This window comes from Onychostoma macrolepis, chromosome 08 (assembly GCF_012432095.1).
Source record: "Onychostoma macrolepis isolate SWU-2019 chromosome 08, ASM1243209v1, whole genome shotgun sequence".
NCBI classification, from domain to species: domain Eukaryota; kingdom Metazoa; phylum Chordata; class Actinopteri; order Cypriniformes; family Cyprinidae; genus Onychostoma; species Onychostoma macrolepis.
Window position 1 is genome coordinate 15,921,295 of NC_081162.1, and position 13,901 is coordinate 15,935,195.

At 37.9% G+C, this 13,901-nt stretch overlaps 1 protein-coding gene across 6 annotated transcripts in view; it reads right to left on the minus strand.

Annotated features, from left to right (window-relative positions):
- Nucleotides 1-4,347: 4,347 nt before the first annotated feature.
- cpne5a (copine Va) overlaps nt 4,348-13,901 on the minus strand; it is a 73,004-nt gene continuing 63,450 nt past the window's right edge. For all 6 annotated transcript variants that reach the window (XM_058785720.1, XM_058785719.1, XM_058785718.1 and 3 more), the window contains 3 exons: nt 9,976-10,033; nt 9,397-9,470; nt 4,348-6,795 (listed from right to left, as the gene is read on the minus strand). In XM_058785720.1, the coding sequence (XP_058641703.1) occupies nt 6,607-6,795; nt 9,397-9,470; nt 9,976-10,033 (321 nt within the window). In that variant the 3' untranslated portion in view covers nt 4,348-6,606. The remainder of the gene's footprint in view (nt 6,796-9,396; nt 9,471-9,975; nt 10,034-13,901) is intronic.

Sequence of the window (13,901 nt, forward strand, 5' to 3'; positions counted from 1 at the left end):
TGACACTCATATATTTAACTCAGGTGCTGTCCATTTCTTCTGATCATCCTTGAGATGGTTCTACACCTTCATTTGAGTCCAGCTGTGTTTGATTATACTGATTGGACTTGATTAGGAAAGCCACACACCTGTCTATATAAGACCTTACAGCTCACAGTGCATGTCAGAGCAAATGAGAATCATGAGGTCAAAGGAACTGCCTGAAGAGCTCAGAGACAGAATTGTGGCAAGGCACAGATCTGGCCAAGGTTACAAAAAATTTCTGCTGCACTTAAGGTTCCTAAGAGCACAGTGGCCTCCATAATCCTTAAATGGAAGATGTTTGGGACGACCAGAACCCTTCCTAGAGCTGGCCGTCCGCCAAACTGAGCTATCGGGGAGAAGAGCCTTGGTGAGAGAGGTAAAGAAGAACCCAAAGATCACTGTGGCTGAGCTCCAGAGATGCAGTCGGGAGATGGGAGAAAGTTGTAGAAAGTCAACCATCACTGCAGCCCTCCACCAGTCGGGGCTTTATGGCAGAGTGGCCCGACGGAAGCCTCTCCTCAGTGCAAGACACATGAAAGCCCGCATGGAGTTTGCTAAAAAACACCTGAATAAGATTCTCTGGTCTGATGAGACCAAGATAGAACTTTTTGGCCTTAATTCTAAGCGGTATGTGTGGAGAAAACCAGGCACTGCTCATCACCTGTCCAATACAGTCCCAACAGTGAAGCATGGTGGTGGCAGCATCATGCTGTGGGGGTGTTTTTCAGCTGCAGGGACAGGACGACTGGTTGCAATCGAGGGAAAGATGAATGCAGCCAAGTACAGGGATATACTGGACGAAAACCTTCTCCAGAGTGCTCAGGACCTCAGACTGGGCTGAAGGTTTACCTTCCAACAAGACAATGACCCTAAGCACACAGCTAAAATAACGAAGGAGTGGCTTCACAACAACTCCGTGACTGTTCTTGAATGGCCCAGCCAGAGCCCTGACTTAAACCCAATTGAGCATCTCTGGAGAGACCTAAAAATGGCTGTCCACCAACGTTTACCATCCAACCTGACAGAACTGGAGAGGATCTGCAAGGAGGAATGGCAGAGGATCCCCAAATCCAGGTGTGAAAAACTTGTTGCATCTTTCCCAAAAAGACTCATGGCTGTATTAGATCAAAAGGGTGCTTCTACTAAATACTGAGCAAAGGGTCTGAATACTTAGGACCATTTGATATTTCAGTTTTTCTTTTTTAATAAATCTGCAAAAATGTCAACAATTCTGTGTTTTTCTGTCAATATGGGGTGCTGTGTGTAAATTAATGAGGAAAAAAAATGAACTTAAATGATTTTAGCAAATGGCTGCAATATAACAAAGAGTGAAAAATTTAAGGGGGTCTGAATACTTTCTGTACCCACTGTAAATAGATTCACAACAATTACTCTCATGAGGTGGTTCTTTAAATGAATCGTTCAAAAACACACGAACCTATGGAGTTATTTGAATCACTTTGAGGAATCCTTAACTTGTTGAACTAAACAAATCTTTCAGAGCCGCTACTGAATCAACATTACTGAACTGCAAGTCCGTGAATCTTTGCTTAAAGCTTTGTGTAACCTCGGTACCTTTGCTCCTCATTTTTGGTCTACAGGAAATGAAATTGAGGAATACTTACAGTAACAATATTAAGTATTAGAAAAATAATAATCTAAAAAAATCTTGAGAGTGATTTTACTTGGGTGGGTCCTATATATAGGCCTATGTGTAAAGTTTGGGAACCCCATGACAGTATGTAGGCTATACATACAGCTCTGTTCTTTTGTTCACTGTATTGTCTTGATGTTGATTGTTTCTTCCAGATTGTTCGGGATGTGGCCTTTGAAGGGACCATCAATCAGTCTGTCAGAATTGTGAGTATCTATCTCCCCTGGTAACATTTTGAAAGGGTTCCACTCATTATACAGCAGCTGAAGGCCTCAAGAAGCAGGACGGCAAGTAGCAAATACATTTTTGCTATATTAAAAACAAATAAACTCTGTATCAGCCAGTGTTGGGGAAAGTTACTTTTAAAAGTAATGCATTACAATATTGCGTTACTCCCTAAAAAAGTAACTAATTACGGTACTTAGTTACTTTTCATGGAAAGTAATGCGTTACGTTACTTTTGCGGTACTTTTTAAATATGAGCAGGGCTCATTGATTGTTTGTTTTTAATATAAAAAGTTCTATTTATAGCAAATGTAAAAGCCCTTTCACACCAAAAAGTGTAATGAATAAACCTCAGGCTGAAGGAAAAGAAAATTCACGTCTGTACAGTAGAATGCAGGAGAAGAAGGTTCAACACTCTTCAACACTAAAAAACAATGAAGCACAATTGTTAGTTCATCTAAAGTCATTTTTGCTTATTAGTATGGTTGAACTGGATCATCAAAGGTCAGCAGCAAAGACATTGGTTAATAAAATGAGATTAGATACATTTGTGTTATTTAATATATTTAATTATTGCAGGTCATATTCTGAGTTTGCATTTCACTGTTTTGATGAATACTGACTGTTTTTTTGCTAGTGAGATGCACGTTCACATTTAGTCTAGAACTACAGTAACATCATGTTCACACACAACGGCTCTGTGCTTCCAATTTCTCCCAACATGGGGACAGGAGACTTGTCAGTCAATAAATGGGAAAACAAAGTAACTGGCATTACTTTTTTGAAAAAGTAACTCAGATATTTTCTTGTAAATTAAAAAAGTAATGCGTTACTTTACTAGTTACTTGAAAAAAGTAATCTGATTATGTAACTCTCGTTACTTGTAATGCGTTACCCCCAACACTGGTATCAGCAATACATCTCCCCCATCCTTCCTTCCTTCAATTCAGGTGATGCAGCTGATGTATCAGAAGTGAATCTTATTAAATGCTGCAGGTGCTCTTGAGGAAGGAAACACACCAACCGGCCCCAGGGAGCCAACTGATTGGACGGCGAGTTCTCTTCTTGCCGCTGTTCGGCAATGACAAAAAGACTTTGATTAAAGGACAAGTCTGAACAATACTTGAGACTTAGTTAAAATTCTACCCATCTCTCAACCTAGAGTTTACTTTTCAATTTGCATCATGACGGCCCTTTGCAGTCAGTCTATTTTCACATAAATAAAATTGACCACACACTAAATAGCAATTGTTTAGCATTTAGCAACTAGCAAGTAAACATAATGAACACAGCATAGATTGGAACTTCTGCAGTGTCAGCGCACAAAAAAAAAACAAAAAAACTAGCTAATGACATTTAATGGTATTTTACCCTTTGAGGAGAGGAAACTCACCCATGTACATCATCAAAACACAGCGACCAGAGAGACTAGTGACTAATCGTTCAGAATGAATGTGACAAACCCAAAGGAACTAAAGCGAATAGACTTATGTAAATGCACACCTGTCTCTGGAGGGCCCAGCCGTGGCATCTAACATGAATTAATGAGAAAATCTCTCTGCTCCCCCATTAAAGGCTGCTTCGGTTTGTAATAGACTGCAACAGTTTGTAACTGCTGGATTATTCATGAAGAAGAAACTCATGCATACAAAAAAATCTCTCTCTGATCTTCTCAAAAAACGTTGTCATTGTTTTATTCATTGTCATTTTTAAGGCAATCCATTACAAATTTCACACACCACAGGAATGACAACAGCAATGTTCTATGTTCGGTTTGGAAATAGCTCACCATGCATATCGACTGAGATAAAGAGAGGCAAAGAAGAAGAGGAAAAAGAGAGAAGGAAAAGGAATATAGCAAGGATGGGATGCGTCATGCTCTGGATTTCGGTTATGAGACGAGCGGCAGAGGCTTAACGCAGAGCAATAGGCCAGTTCGTCACTGAACCCATTCGCCATTTTGGCACAATCATGCATATCTCACAGAGGGAACGTTGGCACTGGACAAGGGCCACATCTTTGACATATAATTTACACTTTTTCTTACTATTACCTCTTTGCAATGGTTTTGTGAACTACTATATGACTTACTGGCTTTATTAAAGTGGGATAAAAAAAATAGTATTTGCTAAATTTACACCATGCCATAAAATTAACCCATTAACATTCTCTGGATAGTGATATACATGTGTTTCAGGATGCCTGTAATTTGTTCTTCAGATTTACAAGCCACCTAGCAGCAATGCGTTCATAAATATTAAACAGGATTTAAAAAAGGTTACATTTATGCACGTAGAAATTTCAGGTTTACATTTGAGAAACAGAATACATTAAAAAGCCCCTTGAAAAAAAAAAAAAAAAAAAAATATATATATATATATATATATATATATATATATATATATATATATAAGGAAGAAACATGAAAAATAATGTTCTTCTCAACAGTAAAAGGACTATTATCTTCTAGTTATTAACTAGCCATTAATAATATCAAGTGAAGAGTAAATAAGCCTTTAAAATCAATACACCTTAAAAAAAACCTTTCACCCAATGCTCCCTTTGTCAGACTTAATCTTCACCTCCTAATTGATTGATGGATCACTTCGTTCTCAGTAACACCAGGTGTGCTAATAACTCACAGTAAAAGAAAGGTGCGTTTAAACACATTGTCTTGTTATCCGGGAGCAGATTTTCCAAATTTAACAATCTTTGCAAAAGAATATTGTCATTCTTGTTGTAAAAGTGGGTTAAAAAAGAGGAAATCACATTTTGTAAACATCTGTGCTCACAAATTTGTAGCTTCAGGACCAATGGAGATTTAAAAATAAAACTGCAATTCATCTTCACAGTTCATAATCTACACTATAATAACAGATAAATGTCCTAAAACTAAAACATTGGTACAACTTGGCACAAACAAGCAAAGATGTCAAAATTTACCGGACAAGGAGAAAATGTATCAAAACTGTGGGTAAGAACAAGTATAAACGCCCCTGCTGTCCAAAAAAGCAAGTCAGTCAGTATTTACTAACACATACAGATTTGTCTGTGATAGTGATTATTAATTTTCAAAATGGACCTCAGACAAAAAAGGCTGTATATGCTAAACAAGAGTAAATCTTATAGCTAACATTTTCTGAGATTTAACTGAAAGTCTTAAGCCTATTAAGGTTCTAAAATTGAAAAGGAAATCAACATGCGCTTCCTTAGAAATAATACTGCATATAAAATACTGCTTCTAATTTATGCTTACTATTAACCATTAATGTAAACTTACTGTACGTAAGGCAAGTTTATGAAATTAATTGTGTTCGATGCTTGTCCTGTTATTACTCCAATGCTATAAATCATTTATCGCTAGAACACTGAAGCAAAATGGCATTATGTTTGCACTGTGGGTAATGCAATTTCAGCTACATGCAATGTGTCTTTCATCTTTTGAAACCAGTAAAATAATTCCTGTCATGGTGAAGAATAGAAAAGTGTTTTAAACTCCAGGGAAAATCCCAGGAATGAGGGAGCTAAGGTTCAGCGTGGCTGGACAATGACAGCAGGTGAGTCAGACAGTGCTATGAGAAAAACAGCAGACGCTGCCTCATCTCCAATCATCTTTAGCAGCGAGCGGCGAGGCATCTCTCATGTTTCCCCTGATGGCTCGCATGCGTCTGAGGACCTGCTGTACAATATCAAGATATACCGGCTCCAGAACATTAAGGAATTGGAGGGGCAAATTAAAGTAAATGTTGTGTTCTTGTGAGCTGATTATTCCTGAAATTTCAGTTTGTGTACAGTGTAATGAATCTGAATCTGTGACCTCTGATTAACATTTACAGATTTTACAGCTTTAAGAAAATATTTGTGCTTCTCTTAGACTTTAACATTGGATTTTTTCCTAACTGATTTCATCTAAAGTACATAAATGCATTTAATACAATGTATTAATGCAATGTACAATTGCTTTTACCTGGATTTCATGCTTTAGAATAGAAAATCTTGTTTATCATAGCTCTAAAAAGCTATAAATGGGAAATGCAATGGGAAATATAACTTTGTACTAAAAAGACTTTGCCCAAACCCCATGGAAAAATAAAACCACCATAACACAAACTCTCTACAAATTCTAGAAACAAATCAAACAGTTTTACTAAACAGATCACCCGTACAGGATTTAATATTTCAAACAACCACTTATAATTTCACTATTTTTTTTTTTAAATCACACTTTCTAGTAATGCTCGTTTGCCTCCTCTGGCAGATACAAGGAAGATTTTCCTAATATAACACACAGTCCTCACATGCTGACAAACAATAGCTATAGCGTTTTTATAGATGCTGAGATGTTAGAGATGTTAAATAAGCAGAATATTGCATTGCTTGCGCAGATCTTCTCCATATATCCAGCAAAGTCAGACGTATGAATCTGAATGAGACTGACCCAAACTATAAATGTTGGCTAATTTGTGAAGAAATTATGAGGAGGAAACCAACTCACAGACCAATAAGAACCGTTCTTATCAGTTCAACCTCCAGAACACAGATAGAGTTTTCAATTTCTCCAGTATATGAGATCCAAAAACCGGGAATTGAAACCATCCGCTCTCCTAGACGCCTCACACTGAATCAGCTGTATTGGCTTTGAACGAGATCCAAATTGGAGGTGACATAACATCGCCTGTTTTCTTTCAGCAGGCTGGGTAAACTCATACGGTGGGGGTTGGGCTGAGCCCAGGTGGGCTGTAGTCTGGTGGTGTCTGGTTGGGCTTGATGCCCCTTGACTTCATATATAAAATTAACTGATCCGGGATCTCGGCCAGGACATCCTTGGCAAGCCGTGCCATGCTCAGGACATGGTTTCCTGTCCTATCCATGTAGTCTCTGAATGGTACAAACTGCAGGCAGAGATAAGATTAGATTAAAAAGCAGTTAGCTATAGTTGTTTAATTTATTCTCAGAATCATTTATGCTTTTTTTTTTTTTTTTTAAGTCTAGGCAACTGAAATATCCATGTAAACAATGTAACCTTGGTTGTTTCACACACAAAAAAATACTCTGGATTCTTTCATTATTTATAGGCTGCACAAGTGTTGTTGTTGTTTGTTAGCTTGAGTTATTTTTTTCATGTGTGATGTCGCAGTGTTCTCTGAATCTGAGATGTCTGTAAATGTAGGTCACCCAAAGTTATTCCTTAAGAAACTTCCCCAAAGAGTTATATTACTTTGACTCTGCTTAGGCTACATAAATATTTTGCTGAGATATGCGTATATGGCATTCCGAACCGAATCAGAGATTACGAACGAATCAGAATGAATCCTGAATTACTGACCACATTTCACCACCACATTCCTTTCTCCTCTAGGTCAGCACGGGCTGCCCCTTCCAACCCCTGGTTATCTGATGTTCTTCGTGAACATCGGACTAAACTCAGAGCGGCAGAGAGAAAATGGCGCAAATCAAACAACCCGTCGGACCTGAGTAGGTATCAGTCTCTGCTCTCATCTTTCTCTGCTGATGTCCACACTGCCAAATCCTCACATTTCCACAACAAGATCAACAGCGCTCCAGACATGCGTAATCTCTTCAGAACATTTAATTCTCTCCTCTGTCCCCCTCCACCACCTCCCACCACTTCTATTACAGCTGATGACTTTGCAACTTTTTTTTACAGACAAAACTAGATCGATCAGTGATTGATCAGTGATCAGTTCTCAACCACATCCACTGCTAAAACTCCCATCTTCTCCTTCTGTCCCCTGACGGAGGCTGAAATATCCAAACTTCTCCTCTCCAACCATCCTACAACATGTCCTCTTGACCCAATCCCCTCACACCTTCTGCAAGCAATCTCCCACGCTCTTACCGGCACTCACACACATCATCAACACATCCCTCACAGGCATCTTCCCCACTGCGTTCAAGCAGGCTCGGGTAACCCCACTGCTCAAAAAACCTACATTAAACACTTCTCTTATAGAAAACTATAGACCTGTCTCTCTCCTTCCATTCATAGCGAAAACACTTGAACGTGTTGTCTTCAACCAGGTCTCATTGTTTCTTTCACAGAACAACAAACTGGACGCTAAACAGTCAGGTTTCAGGAGTGGCCATTCAACTGAGACTGCGCTTCTCTCGGTCACTGAAGCCCTGCGAATTGCAAAAGCCCATTCCAAATCATCAGTCCTCATTCTGCTGGATCTATCTGCTGCGTTTGACACTGTCAATCATCAGATACTCCTCTCCACCCTCTCATCCCTGGGCATCGCTGGAATTCCACTTCGCTGGTTTGAATCCTATCTCACTGGTAGGTCTTTCAGGGTGGCCTGGGGAGGGGAGGTATCCAAAGCACATACACTGGTCACTGGGGTTCCTCAGGGATCGGTTCTTGGACCCCTCCTCTTCTCCACATACACTACATCACTGGGTCCCATCATACAGGCACATGGATTCTCCTACCACTGCTATGCTGATGACACACAGCTCCATCTCTCCTTTCAACCAGATGATCCAACAGTAGCTGCAAGGATCTCAGGTTGCCTGGCGGACATCTCGGCATGGATGAAAGAACATCACCTTCAGCTCAACCTGGCAAAGACTGAGCTTCTTGTCTTTCCCGCCGCTCCGACTCTACAGCATGACATCACGATCCAGTTAGGTTCATCAACAATTACATCATCAACTTCGGTCAAAAAGACCACATTGCAAAGACTGCTCGATCTTGCAGGTTTGCACTACACAACATCAGAAAGATCAGGCCCTTTCTGACGGAGCATGCTGCACAACTTCTTGTCCAGGCCCTTGTAATTTCTAGGCTGGACTACTGCAATGCTCTTCTGGCTGGACTTCCATCAAACACAGTCAAACCTCTACAAATGATTCAGAATGCGGTGGCACGACTGGTCTTCAAGGAACCCAAAAGAGCCCATGTCACACCTCTCTTTATCTCATTGCATTGGCTACCAATCGCAGCTCGCATCAAGTTCAAGACACTGATGCTTGCTTATAGAACAACCACAGGCTCAGCACCCGCCTACATGCACTCACTATTAAGAATCTACATCCCCTCCAGAAGTCTGAGATCTGCTAGTGAGCGTCGCCTCGTGGTACCATCACAAAGAGGCTCAAAATCACTCTCCAGAACATTCTCGTTCACCATTCCTGGCTGGTGGAATGATCTTCCCACCCATATTCGGAGTGCTGGATCCCTGTCAATCTTCAAGCAACAGCTGAAAACTCATCTCTTTCGACACTACTTGACTTCACCCTACACATAAAAATAAAATAAAAATCTTTCTCCTTATTTATTCCTTCCCTTGCTAGCTTGTACTTATTTAAACAATGCCTGAGACTTGGTGTTACAAGCACTTCGTTTGTCGGTCACTTTATGTATTCCCCAATTGTAAGTCGCTTTGGATAATGACTAAATGTAAATGTAAATAATGTAAAAATATGAATTCATACATATACAACATATAGAAATATCTAGAGATATGTACCTGTACAATATCCCTCTCCGCCAGCTTTCCTCTGGAGGATATTCTTACATCGTCGCCGTCCAGTTCAACCATGGCTAAAAAGTGAGATCATGATGTTATCTGCCCTCCAGCCAATAAAACAATCTGGAGCCTTTCGCCCCAGCATGACACCAACATTTACCTCTTTGCTGGAACATTATGAAAGGCCAAACACAAATACTAATAGCAGATGGTGGGACATGCTAATTATATTGAACAGCTGTGAGATCTGCGTGATGACATCTGCTTATCAGTCCGAAACCCTAAACCTTCCCAATTAGGTGACTTTTCATCCAGAAACTCTACTTTACGGGAGTGCAAACTGTGAAGTCGCACTTATGCATTCAAGTTTTAAACCTCCATGTGGGAATACTATTATTAGCTGAGTTGATAGTTACGAAACAGTTAGGAAGATGCTGAGTACAATATAAACAATCAATAAAGGGTTATGCAGAACATTTTCTTCTTATGTTTGCGGTACATTAAATATAGTAAGAGAAAAGAAAGTATATAGAAGAATATATACAGATTAAACTAAATAACAATAGTTTCACATCTTACCATCAAACTCAGCCTGGCCAACTCCAACAATAATGATGGACATCGGTAGTTTTGCCGCCTGAGAATAGAAAACAGAGAAGACAAATTCTACCTCATGATAAAAAATTTACATACTAAATTTACTGTTTGAGTATTCAGAATTCAAAATTTCTGTGAAGATCATTCAGATTTACTGTAATGGTGGACTGACCTATTTGATACACCGAACAGTACAGTAAAAAAAAAAAAAGAATCCCAAAAAAACATTTGCATTGGCTTGGTATTTTACTGTATCATTTTGCTGTTTTACAATCATAAGAATCTAATGTGAATCACAAAACAAAAACTCTCCTTATATAAAATACAATCATTTTGGGGGTCAAATACAGTTTTATACATTTATTACACAGCTTGTGATAAAGGTAACAAAAGAAAATGAGTTGTTTGTTTCAGAACATGTTAAGCCAGTCGGGTTTGAATTTTGACTGTGATGGTTTGAAAAAAATATTTTGACAGCGTGATTTTTTTCACATACAGTGAGGTGAAAGGTATGCATTATTCAGACCCTCCTGAATCAACATTCTCTCTCCTGTGCTAACTGTCCACTGTCCTGATATGATGCCTGACTGACAGGTAAAATCCCCTTTATCAGAGAAGTAAAGAGTGAGCTAGCTCAGAGGCTGCTTAACAGTGACAACGGATAACCAGAAAACTACAGGATATTCAGAGAAACAAAATTCACTTTCTCCCAAAGTGACTTCTCGGTGGTTCGAAATGAAAAGTAATTGCATATAATGCATTACGCATGAGCACAGCAGAACACAGACTAAAATACAAGAAATACATACAAGGGGAAACATGATTTCTATGAAATGTAATCTGAAGAGCTTATAATGAAATATACCTTTAATATATCAAATACATAAAGAGAGAAATATTAAAGGCTCCTGAGGGTCTGAATTTTGAATGTACTCCCCAGAGGGCCCGTGAAAGCCTGTTGAGAGGAATGAATAATTTGTCGAATAAAGCTGGCTGGCCACACACCCTCAGTCACACTGATAAGTTTGTGGGCTGTAATGGAGTTAGAATTGGAATTTCACCGGGGGCCACACAAAAACACATCACACAAGATGAAAAAGAGCCACACACACACACACACACACAGCACAAACAAACCCTAAACTGTGGGGCCTGGAGAGCTAATCAAACCAAATGAGTGATTTAGATCATTAATTACTACGATTCACAGATCGATTCCTTCAATAACCCTTGAGCTTTATGTGGGAAACCAAAAGATGGACTCTATAAATTGTCAACAATTCTAAAGCAGAAACAGCTGACTGCATCTTTTAGCATTTCAGACATCTAGTGGAAATCAGTATGAATAAATGAAATCTATTCATATTGGTTTTCACTGTATGTTTCTTTATTTCTGAAACATCTGACTTTGCTTTCAGTGAGTATTTTTAAAATACATTTGTTCAATAAATAAAATATTAATTTGGATGTGTGTGTGTGTGTGTGTGTGTGTGTGAGCGTGCGCATGCTGAGCTCCTTATGTGAAGTCTGCGAACTCTAATGAAAACTCATTTGCTGTCAAGACGAGCTTTTTAGCAAAATGGAAGTACTTACATGACTTTCTAATATTTACAGATAAGGATAAAATCTTAAGATGAAAGTTATGAGCTGAGGAAAACACATCTCAAATGCATTAAGCAGCACAAACAACTTACAAACAAGAGGAAAAGCCACTCTAAACTCTATACTGAGTTAGTTTGAAATTCTTAATATAAAGCATGTCATTTTTCCCGCTGCAGCTGACTTTGTTTTCTGCGTTTAATTTTCAGATGAGTTCGTAACATCAAGATATATGAATATAAACTGTATTTTCCCTTGTAAATCTCTTGTAAATTTTTGGTTTGAATACATGTACAGTACCTTTATACACTTAAATAAAGCAGGCAATTATTCTATCCACTTGTGTTGTGATGGGGATGGTATTGGTCCCAGGCTGTTTTTTGTCTACCAGTCCATCCCTGTCTGTATGCATTGTGCAGACCGGACATTGAGTGCTTGGTGCCAATGGGCAAGGATTATAAAAACATATTTATGGGGTTGGAAGTAGGTCAGCATTCCCGGAAATGCTCACGGGGGACAGAGGCGGTCATGTGTTGAAAGAAATAGAGCTGGGAAGATGAGTCTAAACAAACACACTTCATGTATTCACTGCTCTATTTCCTGTAGGTCTTTACTTCAAGTGTTTCTCTCGCAATCTTGCTTGCTCACTTGTTTGTTTTCTTTCTCTCTCCCTCTTGTTTCTCCCTGTTTTCCTGACTTTTTTAACAAATACCTCTCTCAGCCATGAAATAAGTGCAATTACTGAGAGTTATGTGCTGTGACACATTTGCAGCTAGCCTATAATAAACACTGTGAATTACAGTGTTTTCTTGTCCGCTGAGCCACATACCCCTTGCTTGGCTTCAGTGTATTCTTAGATTCTCAGTGACTGCTTGAACATGCACATATCTACTGGTATCAGTGAGGATAAAATGTCTTTGGAGTCATTTATAGATTTATTAAATATTAAATCCATCATTTTTACACATACACTGGAATTCTTGTAATCATTATTTCTTGTCATGTTTTTCCATAAATACTGAAATACCCTTAGATACACTGACTTGAGAAGCAAAACTGGAAAAGATAATAAGACTTTTCAAATCACATATCTTTCAGTTTATTTATTTTGTTCTTTATTTCAGTTGGAAAATGCTTTCTTGTTTTAAGCATAAATCTAACAAATTTTTACACTGTAGAAAAACTTTTCACTCAGAAATTGCTGGTAAATTTTCCAATTAATTACAAACAAATGGCGACCCTAGTGAAAAATGAATATACTAAAATTTATTCGAAATACAATTATTTTATGCCAAGTATACTAAAAATACAGTTTCATATTTATGTGCTTAATAAATACCCTGATATTGTACTTTTGGTATACTAAACTGGTATACTCAAAGTCTGCTAATTTGGAACAACTAATTTTGTATTTACTGCACTTTAATTGTGTGGAAGTAGTGCTGAAGTCCAACTAAAGATATACTTAAGTATATTTGAATGTGCTAAAGTGGAACTATTGCAAGTATACTTCAGGTACACTTTAAATATCTTGCATTTAAAGACCGATATTATTCAAAGATCATACAATCCTCATCAATAGTGACATTAAAACACATTTTAGGCTACATTTTAAGAAATGTGCATTGTGCACAAGTAGTACTCCGAGGTAAAGTTTAATTTAAATTTTTATATCAGTAAGTCCCAAGCGATATGTCAGTAAATGTTAATAAATTTGAACTTAATAAATGTATTTTGCATATATTACTTTTTTTACTAGGGAAGTAACATGAATTAAATGTGAAATTTTGAAGTAGAGACACTGAAATAGTCTTTTCTTGTAAAACATACTCCAATAATCTTTGTTTTATTTACATGTTTTAAAAATAAATATATTGTATTTACTGTAAAACAAGACAGAAATACTGATTAAAATATTTACAGTGTAGATGTAGTATATTAGATTTTTGTTTATGAAAACATTTAACTTCAGTTGCTCTATAAGAATATAGATATAAGAGACTTATAAAAAGAATTACCTTTGCTTCCCAAATTTATTTATTTAAAGATGTTTAGATATTTTTATTGGGAAACAGTGACTATAAACGGTTATTTCAGAGTAACTATTCTTGTTCAAAAAACACCAATGGTCAAAATTACTGATGACAAAACCAATGACCATTCAGTCCATGGAATTAACCTACATTTCGCTTCAGCTACTTCAGCTAGAATATATATAAGAAGCCAAATCGCTGAGAGTGCTGAGAATCAGCAATCAGAGTGAGAGAGTGCATATGAGAAACACTTCAAAGTGCTCATTTTTATCTAAT